The sequence below is a fragment of the Leptonotus elevatus genome, chromosome 2 (assembly GCF_054856555.1).
Source record: "Leptonotus elevatus isolate MCC_2025b chromosome 2, RoL_Lele_1.0, whole genome shotgun sequence".
NCBI lineage: Eukaryota > Metazoa > Chordata > Actinopteri > Syngnathiformes > Syngnathidae > Leptonotus > Leptonotus elevatus.
The window spans coordinates 31,704,598-31,720,028 of record NC_141240.1 but is presented as its reverse complement, the minus strand read 5'-3'; the positions used below and the strand labels follow the sequence as shown (position 1 = coordinate 31,720,028).

General features: G+C 43.3%; 1 protein-coding gene across 2 annotated transcripts in view; it reads left to right on the top strand.

The window, feature by feature from the left end:
• The window catches only part of LOC147179618 (aryl hydrocarbon receptor-like), a 30,493-nt gene extending 15,093 nt beyond the window's left edge, over positions 1-15,400 (top strand). For both annotated transcript variants that reach the window (XM_086068071.1, XM_086068070.1), the window contains 9 exons: positions 6,185-6,333; positions 6,407-6,496; positions 9,812-9,938; positions 10,009-10,148; positions 10,235-10,437; positions 10,532-10,641; positions 11,311-11,452; positions 11,888-13,556; positions 13,642-15,400. In XM_086068071.1, the coding sequence (XP_085924197.1) occupies positions 6,185-6,333; positions 6,407-6,496; positions 9,812-9,938; positions 10,009-10,148; positions 10,235-10,437; positions 10,532-10,641; positions 11,311-11,452; positions 11,888-13,556; positions 13,642-13,743 (2,732 nt within the window). In that variant the 3' untranslated portion in view covers positions 13,744-15,400. The remainder of the gene's footprint in view (positions 1-6,184; positions 6,334-6,406; positions 6,497-9,811; positions 9,939-10,008; positions 10,149-10,234; positions 10,438-10,531; positions 10,642-11,310; positions 11,453-11,887; positions 13,557-13,641) is intronic.
• The last annotated feature ends 31 nt before the right edge of the window (positions 15,401-15,431 follow it).

Sequence of the window (15,431 nt, the reverse complement as noted above, 5' to 3'; positions counted from 1 at the left end):
AAACATGGCGTTTTTGGGGTCTTCTGAAAAGTGATGGTTTTGGAGGTACACGATATTGGCCCATCGCCAGCGATAAGTAACATTTCAGTGTTTGAAATTGTATACGTTCATGCTGCATGCAGTGCAGCTCTCATGTGTTTACAGCATGAGAGCTGTTCTCCGACAGTTCCTGAATTCCAGCAAGTGGGAGGCTACTTTCCACTCTGCTGCAGAAACGATCCCTCAGGTCTCAACAAAACGTCTTTGAACACCCCACAGCCCCTATCACACACCCACATTCACTCTCTTGTCTAAATAAACTCTTTACACGCAACTCTGCTGGCAGCCAACCCAGCTTGTCTGCGGGCACAGCGCCTGTCAGTCAGCACTCAGGGTTGCACGCTAGTAAGGGGCCTTAGTCACTGACTCACTGAATAATCATTTCACTTATCAGTTAGTGACACGCCTTCTTGTGCTGAAGTTTGGCATTTGTCCTAAAAACTAGCAGTATTTCTACTAAATCCTTTGTCTGTTTGTAAAATATTGGTAATTGGTAAAAGATGTTGCATGTGTAAAAGTAAATGGTGTCCCACAAGGGTCTGAGCTTATACTGTCACGGTATGACGTACGATGTGGGCCCAAGTGCAAGGAAGGAAGGCAGCAGGGAGGCAGAGGTGCTCAAAGAAGAAGTGTAATTTAATCAAATAAGACAAAACGGCCAAACAACAAGGTACTTGGTAACGCAACAAAAACAACAAAGTTCAGAAAAAAAACAATAAACCAAGAAACTAACACAAAACCTGACGAGACGTTAACAACTGCAGGATGTGGTGAAACAACAGGACAAAAACCCGGCAGCATGAAACAACAAAGGTTCGATGCAAACGAAGGGGAAACAAGAGACTAAGGCCCCGTCCAGACAGAAGCAAAGCCGGCTTCGTTCTTCTAACAAATCTCGTACACACAGAAGCATTTCAAGAAAAGAAAAAAAGACGCTGAGGACGTTTAACGGCTGTAATGTATTTGCCAAGTCTGGAGTGGCGCTGTAGCGCAGCCACGGCGAGTAAACGGAAAGCGTAGAAGAAGAATCAGCAAAGAAGACGAACACTTGTTTTTTCTAACTTTATTGCAATCTACAAAACAAACATGGCTTTGCATGTATCGAAACAACATGAAAAAGACAAACACAGGAGAAGTGACAATGGCGGCAAGTACAACACCTCTTGTTGAAAGTGGGAATAAAGAAGCCGAATACTTTGCTACAAAAGCATAAGCAAGCTAAGGAGGCTGCGCAAAACGACTACGACACGGCTATCCGCCATTGTTGTTAACAGACTGACGGTTTGCGCGCGGTCACGCGAGAATTGGCGCAAAAGTCATCAATTTGCGACAATGGTCGTCATTGAGTTGAAACCATTACGTCATCACTGGAGGAGTACCCTGCATATGGCGTACAGATGGACGCGTACGCGGCACATTTTGAAATGTTTCCACTTTGGTGCCCGGTTTCAAAAGTGATCGGTTTCAAACTCCAAAACCGTGCCATCCTGTGGACGAACGGCCTAAATGGTAAGAAACTTGTGAGGATACATTGAAACTGGCTTGTGTGTGGACGGGGCTTAGAATCACACACGCTAATTGACGCAACGAGACACACCACAAATGGCAGAGGGTGCTAATTGGTTGACACATGAGGAAGGACAGGCAAACACTGGTGGACATGACAATGCTTGACGAGACTCGGGAAGCACACAAGACCAATATGACAAAAACAGAGAACATGGCTAAAACAAAGGTAAAATACACTCAAACAAAACCCCAAATATGACAGAAGGAAATGAAACTAAACAATACCCAACCCAAACCATGACAGTACCCCCTGCCCCCAAGGGACGGATCCCAGATGTCCCGAAAACCATAGAACAAAACAGTCCAAAAACCACGAAAAGGAGGCACGAAAGCCAGAATGCAGCCCACCCATCTGAGTCAGCATAAGGGGCGTCAGACCGCTAAACAAGAGAGTCCCCCATAGGGCCAGTCACGAGGGCGTCACGGACGCCAGACGAGACGTGCTCGGCAGAGCCGGACCTGGAACCCAAGATGGCGATGAATCCAAGTTTTCGCTATTTCTGGGCTAGCCCTATATTATGGGGCACAACTGTAATTATATTGTTCCAAAAAATAACACAAATGCAAATGGCACGCGATAGCACTTTACCTGTATGAGTTCCAGATGTGTTATATTGCGTATATATTGTTCCCAGAATGCATTGTGTGGCGCAGTTAATGAAGTTATAAGGACGTTAATCCTTGTCGTGTGTTTATGTTACCAGTAATTGAATTGTTGCTGTATTTAACACATTTATGTCGGTCTATGATTTTATTTTTTATTTTATTTTTTTAAACAAACTGTAACTTTAGGTTGTGTGTAAAATAATGACATCCAGGGCAATTTTATGTACAAGTTGCATTGCTCATCTGAGGATTGCTTGTGAAATTATGAATTTATATGCGCTGATTGTGGTTGACTGATTAATTGGTCCGACATTACAAATTTTTCTTACTTTACAAAATCATCTAGCGAGCAGGTTTGAACCCCTTTGCGCGCCTGATCTGGCCCGTGGGCCGTATGTTTGATGCCCCTGACCTATAGACTACTGTTCAGTTAATTATAGCTTATTATCCCCAAATGAAACATACAATGTAAAAGACAGGATACTAAATTTTTATCAAATATATTTTAATACAATATATATCAAATATTTGTTTAAGACGATCAAGGCAATTCAAGAAAAAGCACACCATGTAGACAAGACCTAGACAGTTGGCTGTGAAAATTAAGCAATGGTATTGCTATAAACAAGATTATTTCAAAATGTTATGTTAACTTCCACTGTTATTTACTGTTGATGACAAAAACTTTGTTTATCGATAAAAATCAACGAAAGAAACCAAAAGTGAGTACACCCCCAAGTGAAAATGGGCCAATCCTCCCTCAGTGTCATGTGACTCGTTTGTGCTACAAGGGCTCAGGTGTGAATGGGCATAATATTTTAATTTTATTATGCATTTGGAAGCTAGTTAAAGCTTATCAGCATTTTTGCTGTGTGTATGTGTGAGCGCGTGTGTGTGTGCTCGCTAAATGTTTTCCATCGTTCTTTCTGTCTTTTCCTCCAGCAGCCTCCTTCCTCTCCTTTCTCCACTCAGGATGCCGGAGGTTGAAAGTTCGCACGCAAGGCTTTGTGTTAGTGTATGTTTGCGTGCATATTTGTGCTTGTGTGCATGCGCGTCTGTGTGTGTGCTTGCTAGTGTGTGTTTAGGGAAGAGCAGAAGTAAATAGCAACTTGAGCAAATTAGCCACATTTCCATCAGTTGTTTTCAAAGCACCTTTCTTATCTTCTATCTTTTTCTTTTTTTGGGACGCTTTCTCTTCCACTTCTTAAGAATGCGTGTTGTTGTCCACCAATAGCAAATGGCATACAGCATTGAGCTAATTTCAAACAGGGAAACATACTATGCTGCCCAGTCCCATTTGCTGTTCATATGCCCTTTGCCTAACCTTAACTTCTCTTCCACTCGTCCCATTTTTTTATTCCGGTTATCCAGTTCAGGTTCACAGGAAGCTGAAGCCTACCTCAGCTGACCTCTGGCCAAAGGCAGACTACACCCATAGCTATAGTTGTCTCCTTAACTTAATAAAATAAAAAATAAAATAAAAGTATTAACCCAGTTGAAGAAGCACATAACCCAAAGACGACAAATTCTCTATTGCTACTGTATGTAAACAAAAGGATGACTTTCTGTGTAGGGCTAGCAGGATAAGATATAACTAAAACATCAGATTGATTAGTTTGTTGTAAGACTTTATTGAGAGATTGAATGTTATCATGGAAATATGTGTAAAATACAGTTGGTAAAACAGGAAACATGATTCAATGCAGTCAGTCTTGCAGTCAGTAGAACTTTTGAGAGCTCTCCGATTGCAGAACTGACAAGAATTTTTTTCTTTTCACCTGTCGTGCCCAAACCTGCCCAACGAGAATCAGACCGACACAGAACAAGCGTGGCCAAGAGTGAAAGGTAGCGATAGTGATGTTCATCTCCATGTCCCCCCCCCCCCCCCCCCCGAGACCCCCTTTAAAAACACACATGAAAAAACACACACACAAATAAAGAGCACGCACAAAGTACTCCACCCACAATCCAAAATGTCTAAGAACAATAGCACTATTGAGCTCTTGGGTTTCAAAGTAGAGAGAAACCACAAATGTGCCTAAATGGTGGGAAATAGCGAGGGAGGCAGGCGATTTGTGAAGTTTATATGTTGTATATCATGTACTTATTTCGGCTCCTTACAGTGTGATTTAACATTCAGTTGCTTACTTTTCACAACTTTGTGATAATGCTATTTCAACCAAAAAGCACATTTGCCAATCAATGAGCATGTTAGGACCCCTTCACCATTATCACTATAACACTCTCATCTGTTGAAATTGTAAGTCCATGGATAGTTTCTGTATCTATATATCATTTGAGGATTTGCAGTCGTTCAGCTGCATGTTCAGTGTCGCCATTCCATTCCATATCGTGCTGTCTGCCAGGGGACTCCTGAAATCAGGCATGTCTCGCACACAGCTTACATACCAAATGGTTTGAGGTCATTGAGTTTTCTTTCATATTGTTGCAGGCTTGAAGCTCGCATTTGCTCCAAAGCATCATCTTCTATGTGCATTTTCTACTAGACATTAAAAGCTTCTTTCTGTATTTATGATCTAGTTCAGGTGCACAAGTCATTCAAAAAGCAACACAGTTCAAATGAGTTTATCTTGGGCCTTCATTCATCACCAACATGTTTGAGGCCAACAGGTGGTGTTCTCATCATCTGCATTTGGCTCAGAGCTGAGATTATTTTGTTATTCTATTTTGTTGGTTATTCCAGTATCAACAAGTTTGTGCTTGTCTATACATTCTTTTAAACCTTCAAAAATCACCTGCTTCCTATGTCAGAGGATATTTTAAGATTCCCCGTCTTGTTTCCTGGCAGTGATTAGCGCTGCTTGATAAGCTCCAAAGGAGGAAGTGAAGGACTAGTTGTCGAGTGACACTGTTGTAAGACAGCAGGAAACATTTGGCGGCTCCACCCTTGATAGAAGGCAATGCACTTCTGCTCTCCTAATTTCACAAGACAGTCTAGGTTGAGTCATTTTATATTTCTGATCTACCACAGCTTCTGCTCAGTGAAAGCAGTGAGTTATTAAAAAAATAATGTTCCATATAGTGCTTTCATTTACGGTAAATTTACAGAAAGTAAAATAATGTACTCTGATCGATCGGCCACCATTCCTGATCAGTTGATTTCTGGGGAAAAGTACGTGATCGGCATATGTCAAGCAATGTCTTTCATTACTGATCACAAAAAAAAAAGATCACCAGCAGCTTATACTTTGCAGCCTGCAGCCAATTAGAGACCAGCCTGTGCGCAGTAGTGCGTCCCTTCCTATTTTCCTTAACACTGCAAGTTACAGATCAAACAGGTGGCAGTAACTGAATCATAATATGTTTGTGCATTTTCTGCACTGCCAATTTTCAAAAATGTCATGTTTATGTATAATAAAGGGATGGAAATTTGGATTAAAAAAAATTCTGATTCATCTTTATCTAAAATTTAAAAATGGGCAGTCTGTCCATGTGACCGGAATCTGTATCATAAAACCCTGAACGAAACACCCTATTCAAGAATGAATAACAAAAATGTAGTATTATATTTCACCAGCTATCATTCTCCATAAAACTTGATTCCATTTTTAATGTCTTATTGAAGAGTCAGTTTCCTCATTGAAGAACAAAAACATTCATGTTGAGTTAATTATTCATTACTCTTACCAGCCTATTCAAAAATGCAAATTCATAAATCACTTTTCCCTTGAAAATGGCCCCTGTCAAGGAACAATAAGCATTTTAAATAATCCCTTTCATGCAGTGATCTCTTCATTCATACTCATTCGCACTTGCATAAAATCGAGTTGTTTTAGTCATGATTATTATTACACTGTTTTAATATTAAGAGGAAACCTACAATTTTATAAGGTTATGTCTTTCCCCCCGTCTATTCCCATAAATTCACATTAATTGAAATGAAAGGTTTTTGAAAATGTACACAATATTGCAACCCTAAAGCTAACTGATCTTCCCGTTATCACAACAGCCACCCTCAAGAATGGACAGAATGGGTCCAGCAAACGAAGTCCCATTTTGGGCGGCGATGTCCAGAATGCACTCATGTCCTCCACTGGACCCTCGCAGGTGTCCTCCATTGATGGAGTCAGCTTCTCAGAGGGAGACCTGCTCCTCCAGGTTTGGTCCGACAGATCTTTGAACAAAGAAAGTCAAGGATTTCAAATCAAATCAAGTGGGTTTTTTTCTGCAGGCATTGAATGGCTTCGTGTTAGTAGTGACCACCGAAGGTTATATCTTCTATGCATCGCCCACCATACAGGACTTCCTGGGCTTCGATCAAGTAAGAACAACCACACTGTGTCCTCACAGAAGAAGATAGTGCTCAAGGCTCCGCTCTCCATCTGCGTTGGGGTCACTTCATGGACCTCAACTGTATATACTTAAGCACAATATGTTCTCGTCATATTATTGCTAGCGTCTTGATTGTTCATTGATAGATCTCTCAGCTGACGTCGGTCAAAAGGCATATTTCCCTGGACTGGTCAACACGGTCAGTCATTGGGCAAATTGAGATGACAATTCACATTCCTTTTATTCAGTTCATATGGTAGTCTAATTATGCTACTGTAATATTTGTAAAATCTGTGCAACAAGGGAAGTATATTATTGGCAGAGTTATGATTACACAACGATGACCCAAAACGTACGTACAGTGTATATAGTGGTAACTTGACTTACGAGTTTAATTTGTTCCTTGGCCATCGTTGTTACTTAAATCACTTGTGTTGCAAGTCAGTGTTCCCCATTGAAATGAATACAAATTCCATTAATAACTTCCAGCCCACCCAAATACAGGCTTCAATCCAATCTGCTTGGTTAAACCTTGGGTAAAAGTAATCCAATATGCTTAAAAACCACAGCTAATCAGCCAGTGGTTTCGGAAAATAATCCAGCCTTTTCTGTGTGCATTCCCCCCTTGTGGCCAAAGCATGCACACCAGAATGATCACAATGTCTATGGGGAAAGATGATTTGAGATTGGAATATTTTGAGTCACGCAAGCATGGTCACGGAACGAATTTACCTCATAAATCAAGCCATCATTGTATTTTTCTTCAGCGGTATAAGATAACCAGAATTTCCTTGAAGCCGTTCGGAAGGTGTTTTCCATGGCCTCACCAAACTCCTCCAATGTCCAAGTTTTTACCTCCACTCGGGACGTCGTGAGTCGGGTGAGAGAATACTTCGAAGTCCTCCTCAATTCCAATGACACGTCTTCCTTTGAGGAAGCAGAATCTGGGGACTCTGAGGTGGGCTCTCCTATCTCTGGGGTCGGCGTCACTGAGGTGGTTGTGAAAGCTCCTCTGTGGCACGGCCCCTGGGGTGAATGAGATCCGCCCGGAGTTCCTAAAGGCTCTGAATGTTGTGGGGCTGTCGAGGTTAACGCCTCTACAACATCGCGTAGACATTGGGGACAGTGCCTCTGAATTGACAGACCGGGGTGGTGGTCCTTTTTAAGAAGGGGGACAGCAGGGTGTTTTCCAACTATAGAGGGATAACACTCCTCAGCCTCTCTGGTAAGGTTTATTCAGGGGTGGTGGAGAGGAGGGTCCATCGGGTAGTCGAATCTCGGATTCAGGAGGAGCAGTGTGGTTTTTGTCCCGGCCGTGGAACAGTGGACCAACTCTACACCCTCGGCAGGGTCCTCGACAGTTCATGGGAGTTCGCCCAACCAGTCTACATGTGTTTTGTAGATTTGGAGAAAACGCTCGACCGTGTCCCTCGGGGAGTCCTGTGGGGGGTGCTTCAGGAGTACGGGGTAACGAGTCCCTTGATACGGGCTGTTCGGTCCCTGTACGACTGGTGTCAGAGTTTGGTCCGCATTGCCAGCAGTAAGTCGGATTTGTTCCCAGGGAGGGTTGGACTCCGCCAAGGCTGCCCTTAATCACCGATTCTGTTCATAACTTTTATGAACAGAATTTCTAGATGCAGCCGAGGCGTTGAGGGGTCCAGTTTGGTGGCATCAGCATTGCATCTCTGCTTTTTGCAGATGATGTAGTGTTGTTGGCTTCATCAAGCTGTGATCTTCAACTCTCCATGGAGCGGTTCGCAGCCGAGTGTGAAGCGGTTGGAATGAAGATCAGCACCTCCAAATCCGAGACCATGGTCCTTAGTCAGAAAAGGGTGGCGTGCCCTATCTGGGTCTGCCCCAAGTGGAGGAGTTCAAGTATCTTGGGGTCTTGTTCACGAGTGAGGGCAGGATGGAGCGGGAGATCGACAGGCAGATCAGTGCAACGTCTGCAGTGATGCGGACTCTGTATCGGTCCGTTGTGGTGAAGAAAGAGCTGAGTCGAAAGGCAAAGCTCTCGATTTACCGGTCGATCTACGTTCCTACTCTCACCTATGGTCACGAGATGTGGGTCGTGACCGAAGCAACAAGATCCCAGATACAAGCGGCCGAAATGAGTTTCCTCAGCAGGATGTCCGGGCTCTCCCTTAGCGATAGGGTGAGAACCTCTGTCATCCGGGAGGGACTCAGGGTCGAGCCGCTGCGCATGTTGTCATTGTCCAAGATGGCGCCGTCCATGGCTGCTATGGTCTTACAGTGTGTTGTGTTTTGTGTGTTTTGCATTGTATTCGTGTTCTGCAGTACTTCTTATACAAAAGAAGAATTTAGGGGCTTTAATTCCGCCGGACATTTTCCCCACATTACTCACCCGTTCCACGGATCTATTGGATATTCTGGTTAGGGAGACAGCGTTCTTTGCTAGTGCTGTGCGTTGGACCAGAAGGCAAAGAGGAAAAAGACGAGGCTGCCCTTGACCTCTGTAATTATGAAGGTTCTGGAGCGCCTTGTCCTGGCCCACTTAAAATTCCTCACAGATCCTGTTTTGGATCCTGGTTTGCCTACAGGGCCAACAGATCCACGGAAGACGCCTTGAATATGGCACTGCATTATACGTTGAAAGATCTGGACTCTGCTGGCAACTAAGTTAGGATTCTGTTTGTGGATTACAGTAGTGCCTTCAACACTATTCTCCCACCCATCCTGGAGCACCAGCTGTCCCTGCTGCAGGTGCCGGAGCCCACCCATAGGTGGATTACAGTACAGACTTCCTTTCCAACAGGACTCAGCAGGTCAAGAAGAAAAAGGCCCAGCAGAGGCTGTATTTTCTGTGGCAGTTAAAGAAATTCAATCTGTCAAGAACTATGATGGTCCAGTTTTGTACGGCCATCATTGAAACCATCCTCACAAAATCCATCAACATCTGGTTTCCCGCCACAGCAGCAAGAGACCTTGCCAAGCTGCAGCGGATGATTGATTCTGCGGAAAAGGTGATCGGCTGCTCCCTGCCTTCCCTCAAGTGCCTGCACGACTCCAGGGCGTTAAGGAGGGCAATTATTGCCGACCCTTCCCACCCTGGTCGTGGCCTCTTCACTCTGCTCCCTTCTTGGAGAAGGCTCCGTTTGCCCAAGGTGGTGAAAACCCGACACAGCTTTTCCCCCTCAGCGGCCAGGCTAATTTATATTAATTAACATTATTTATTAACTAACCTCAACTTGCACTGCACTATTTAATGTCTTTGTCTGTTTGGTGGGGGATTGGGGTACACATTGTATTGTAATGCCGCAACAATTTCCTCTCTCTGTTACAGTCTGATGTCATCCATCAGAGCGCATTTGAGTTGATCCACACGGACGATCGAGCTCTTTTCAGACGCCAACTTCACTTCGCTTTCAATCCGCATTCCAGCCAGCAGGGTGGCATTGCAGAGGGCAGCAGTAAGTCATCTTTGCATCACTCAAATCTGATTTGACCTGAGCACAGATGTGTTTAACTGTTTGCATGTAGACGAGCAGAGCAGCAGCAAAGTCAGCACCAACTTAAGAACGTACGACCCACAAGTCATGCCTCCAGAAAACTCATCCTTCCTGGAGAGAAATTTCTGCTGCCGGTTTCGATGCTTGCTTGACAACTCGTCTGGCTTTGTGGTAGAAAAATAAATATTAAGACTAGTGATGTAAGTTCCAAAGATTTTAGCTGTCTTACATGATGGTTCTGGCTTGTTTGTCTCCAGGCATTGAACCTCTTTGGACGACTGAAATTTCTCCACGGTCAGAACCGGGTGGCGGAACTTGGGGAGCAGGTTCCCCCACAGCTGGCTCTGTTTGCCATTGCCACACCCGCGCAGCCGGCATCCATCTTGGAGATTCGCAGCAAGACGCTAATGTTCCAGACTAAGCACAAGCTGGACTTCACGCCATTGGGCATTGACACCAGGTAGACAGTTGGATTTGTGATTATAAATAAACTCAATTTCGCAGTTGTATTCTCAACGGGGAAAGAGTGATGGGAGTTTGTGCATTCTCTTCAGGGGGAAAGTGGTTCTGGGTTACACCGAAACCGAACTCTGCATGAAAGGTTCAGGTTACAACTTCATCCACGCTGCGGACATGATGTACTGTGCTGACAACCACATCAGGAGTGAGTCACACTCTTCTTACACATGCTTAAAGTGACAGTGTGTAAAAGTTCACCACTAGATGTCGCTATATAATAGAATGCAAATGCGCGCGCACTACGGTGACTCAGACAGAGTCAGCCATTTTCACTGAAGTAATCCACTTCGCTCCTGGCTGTTTTACTGGATTTTGACTGATTTTGCAAGGCCCACAGAATATTGTGTTGAACCTATCAAAAGAAAGATTATATTGTCTTCTTTCATCAGGAAAAATTTATATTTCTATCTGTTTCCGTTTTGCAGAAATTAGCATTAGAATATAGCTAAGTTTCATCATTATTCACAAATCTGTTAAGAACTGTGGGTAAATTAGCTTTTTTCAACATGGCCCTGATTGATCCATCTGTAATAACTACCATTTATTCAATCATTCTCTGCAGTTCAGCGGCTGCATCAAAGCCTTCTGTATGCTCTAGCATACAAAAAAATACAAAAAAACATTTTAACGTATAAATACGTCTTTGGGACACTCAAAACATTTAAAATAGAATGTATTTATACGTTTTTTGGAGCAAATAAGTTCAATTGAATGAACTATTAGTTCACCACTAGATGGTGCTAAAGATTACACACAGTCACTTTAAATACACTTTTAAGGTATGTCTTGGGGCTAATTCTTTGTGTTTGTCTAGTGATAAAAACTGGAGAAAGTGGTTATACCGTCTTCAGACTGCTGACTAAAAAGGGAATTTGGCTGTGGGTCCAGGCCAACGCCAGACTGGTCTTAAAGGAAGGGAAGCCAGATTTCATTCTGGCCCGGCAGCGTGCTTTGACGTAAGTTGCGAGACATATAGTTCTCCATCAATCTATCCTGGATGAGGGAAGGGTGGGGCCTTCGTCAAGCCAAGTTGTCTTCAGGCATGATAACATCCCTTTTTGGACTGTGGAATAAAGCTAGGGGGAATTAGAAATGAAAAAAAAATCATCTTGTTATGGAACAAGCCATTGCACTACTTGGCTGTCATTAAGATAATGATTTGTAGCAAGTGCTTGTTTCCGGTTTCCGTAAAAGATAGTCCAGTGCAGCATGTCATTTACGTTCCTTACTTCCTGATAATTATATAACAATTACCACAGATCATGACTAGTGGTTTAGCTCCAGTTCTTCCTGTTTTGGTTGCCACTGCTTTTTAGTTTGTCTTCAGGATACGTAAGACTTGTAATGAGTTCATGAGGTTGTCACTGCATTCATCTTTTAATCTGCTGCAGAAATGAGGAAGGAGAGGAACACTTTCGTCTAAATCGGCTAAAGCAGTCGTTTAGCTGCACCGTTGGTGAGGCGGCGTTGTACGATATGGCGCCAAACGTCGATATGCCTGACACTTGCTCCCCCGCAAAGCAGAGGAAGCTGAATAACTACTCAGTCAGGCCTAACTCGCTCCAGGGCTGCATCCTGAACCAGGACCCGTCAGTCTACTGCCAGCACAACGGTGCCAACACGATAAACACCCTTCATGACACTGCCTTCATGGACACCTACGCCACTGTCAGTGTTCCCGGAAATATCTTCCATCACATTTCACCCAAAGCGGCTGTGGAAAGCATGATAAAGTCTGAGGACACAGTTCAGGACATGATGGAGACTCTGCAGCAGATCCTGGGGGACGGTGACTTGGCGGATACAGTGGATGTGACACCCGACGAGCTCAAGAGTTGGGAAAGCACACTTCTGAAAGTGAGAAACAACAGCTGTGACCTGGGTGAGGACTTGAATGATTTTATCACCGAGGACATCCTATTATATGTGGAGGAGCAGCTCCAAAAAGAGAGTACGGCGGATTTGAATACCTGCGTCCCAACTTCGAACCTCCAGAACCAGGGTTCTGTTCACCAAGATATAGGACAAAACTTCAGCTGGCCTCAAGAACCTCAGAGCCAGTTGTTACCCTGTAGAGGGCAAATGACGGGACAACCGTCTGCAGTTGTGGGGATGATGAAACTGACTCACATTGATCTTCCTCGGTTGAGTTCTGGTTTAAATGTTCCAGTGGCAGAGCCGATTTCCTCACAGCAAACACTGCCGCTTCATACTCCTTTTCCTGGTAACTATGGCCACACGGACAAGCCTCCAAAGATCTCTGACCCCCGTTTAGTGGACTCATGTCGTGAGACACAAAAACTGAATTGCGTACAGGTGAGTTTCAAGGACAATAACCAAGAAGCTTTGTTGTGCAGGCAATCCAGCCAGATTCTTCCCAACCAAATAGTTCAACCAAACCAGAACTGCCATGAGCAGGGGGAACCTAACCTTGCTGTGGACCACCATGCACAAAGACTGCCTGAGTTTAGCTTCCAGAGTGGTCAGAGGAATTCAAACCATGTCGACACTCAACATGTTTCCAATGGCCCGGTGAACACAGCAGATCCAGCAGCATCTAGCTGCATGCACAGCCATTTTGTGCTCGCAGCTCAAGGTGGACAGAACCAAAGACAGGCTTGGCAGCTAGCGCAGCCACCACGACCACAGTTCATTTCAAACGGACCAATGAGCGTTAACCATTTGTCGGAGTTTCAACCAATTCCAGGTGTTGCTGTGAACCACAACCCTGCCTTGTACAGTCCAACGTTCAGAGCTCCATTTCCTGTTGAGCATGGCATTGGGGAGGAACCTCTCATGGGTTCAAGCAGTTGTATGTTCGAAAACACGCCTCCCTCTGTGCCTGTAAACGTAGGGCACATCAGTCAGACTCCTCCCTATCAGAGCTTGAAACACAGCAGCAGTCACATTTCCAGCCCCTCCTGCTTTTATCAGGGTGAGGGCAGGTCTGTGTTAAATTCAAATATGCCGCCGCTTTCCTGTCAAAGCTACCCAAATAGTTTGAACTTGGGCAACCTGCTGATGCAACAACAGCCATACATGAACCTCAGTGACCACCAGGTAAAAAAAAAAAAATCTCGCCTCAATGAAAATCCGCTTGGCTGTTTAATTTGGAATTGATCTTATATTTATGCTTGTTTCGCAGATCATCAGCCACTCAGTTGTCGGAAACGGTGGCGCGGCCTTTCCTCATTGCGCAACGGGACCTCCTGGTCCTCAGAGACCACTGAAAGACAACTGTCTGTAAAAACATGAGAAACAGAAATATGCTTTCAAGAAGAACAAAGCTCAGGATAATCAAGCAAGGGGAAACATCATCTGGAGTTTCATTGTGTTTTAAACATGGGTCATTCATCACAGTGTGTGAAAGTTGAGCATTGAGCTGTGAGACCAAAAAGATTACGGATTCAGGACTCCTGATTTAGTACAATTCTGATTAAGAATTGTCACAACCTTTTATGAAATCTAAAAGATGATACTAAGGTTAAGATTAGAAGATTAGATTAGTTGATGTTTTTTTAATTAGAATGTCAAAGTTGGATATCTGAACCAATTACACAAACCTGAGCTTCTGTTCTTCATCGTTCATTTCTGACCACAAGGGGCAGCAGCACATGACTTCATGTTTTCATTGATGCTTCATGGAACCATTCAAACTGTCAAAATACTTGAGGTCTGATGGATGAACTTGATTTCAGTCCACTGACAACTCGACCAGAAAAACACGCACAACTCACTCTCTTTATAATCTCAGAAGGATAAAATGATATGATGTGTTTTTTTTATGACTTTTGTTTGATTGAAACATACCGTGGCTTCATTCTTTTCAAGGCCTCATAACGCAATGCACACACGCATCATCCAACATGAGATCATCCGTGTTCTTTTCTAAAGCAGTAAAACTAGCTTTCTTACTCCCGTTAGTTTGTATTCACAACGTTTTTCTATTTGGGAGGAAAATAAAACGGTGTCACGAGCAGTTTGACAGTCTCTGTAAGAATTATGTAAAAGTGAAGCTGCCACTCATTATTTTGCAGCAAACATCCGTCCTCTTTCTTCTGCATCTCTCTTTTGTACTTAATTTTTGATTCGCCACAGAAGTAAACAACAATGGCAGCTATTTCTACTACTATTTTCTACTTTGAAGTAGGAAAAATGGTGGGAATTATTTTCTGTGGGTAGATGTCAAAGACATTTAGCACTGGAATGGAAAATAGCGGAAGGTTTGGTTAGTTTAAAAATGCAGCTGACGGCTCTCTCAAAAATGTCACCAATTGTAATTGCGCCATTAGCACGTACAATTCATAAGTGTACAACTCCCATATTTTATATCTTATCAATGCCTTCAGTGAAAAGCCCACTGTCATTCTGTCAGCTTTCTATGTGTCGAGCATTCTGTATTGTGTTCCATTGTGGGTCTGTATTTTATGGTAACGTCCCTGCACAGCTGTCCAACGACTAAAGAAGAAGCCACAGCTAGCAACATTAAAACTGCTTAGTTGTTTATTTTTCCCCACACCTCCTTATGTGGCACAATTGAATATGTGTATATGTTATTTGTTTTTGTTTTTACAGGTTGTGTGTGAATGTATATGTAGCCTATGTACAGTGGGGCAAAAAAAGTATTAGGCCAGTTTCCCATAGTCTTCCGATTGGATTTTGGCAAAATACTTTTTCTTTTCTTTTTTTTTACCCCTCTATAAGTCTATATATGTATTTAGGGGTGCATCATGCATGTATGTGTTGTTGTTGTTTTTTTTAAATACATATTGTCACATATTGTGTGTATCAACACATAACCATGTAAGTACTGTATGTGTATCTCATTATTTTTGTTGTTGAAACGTTGAGTATGAAACTTTTCCTGGTGGCCACAATAAAAATTGGCCTGATGGCACAGTGTTCGTTCGTGTATTTTTTGTAGCGTTCTTACTG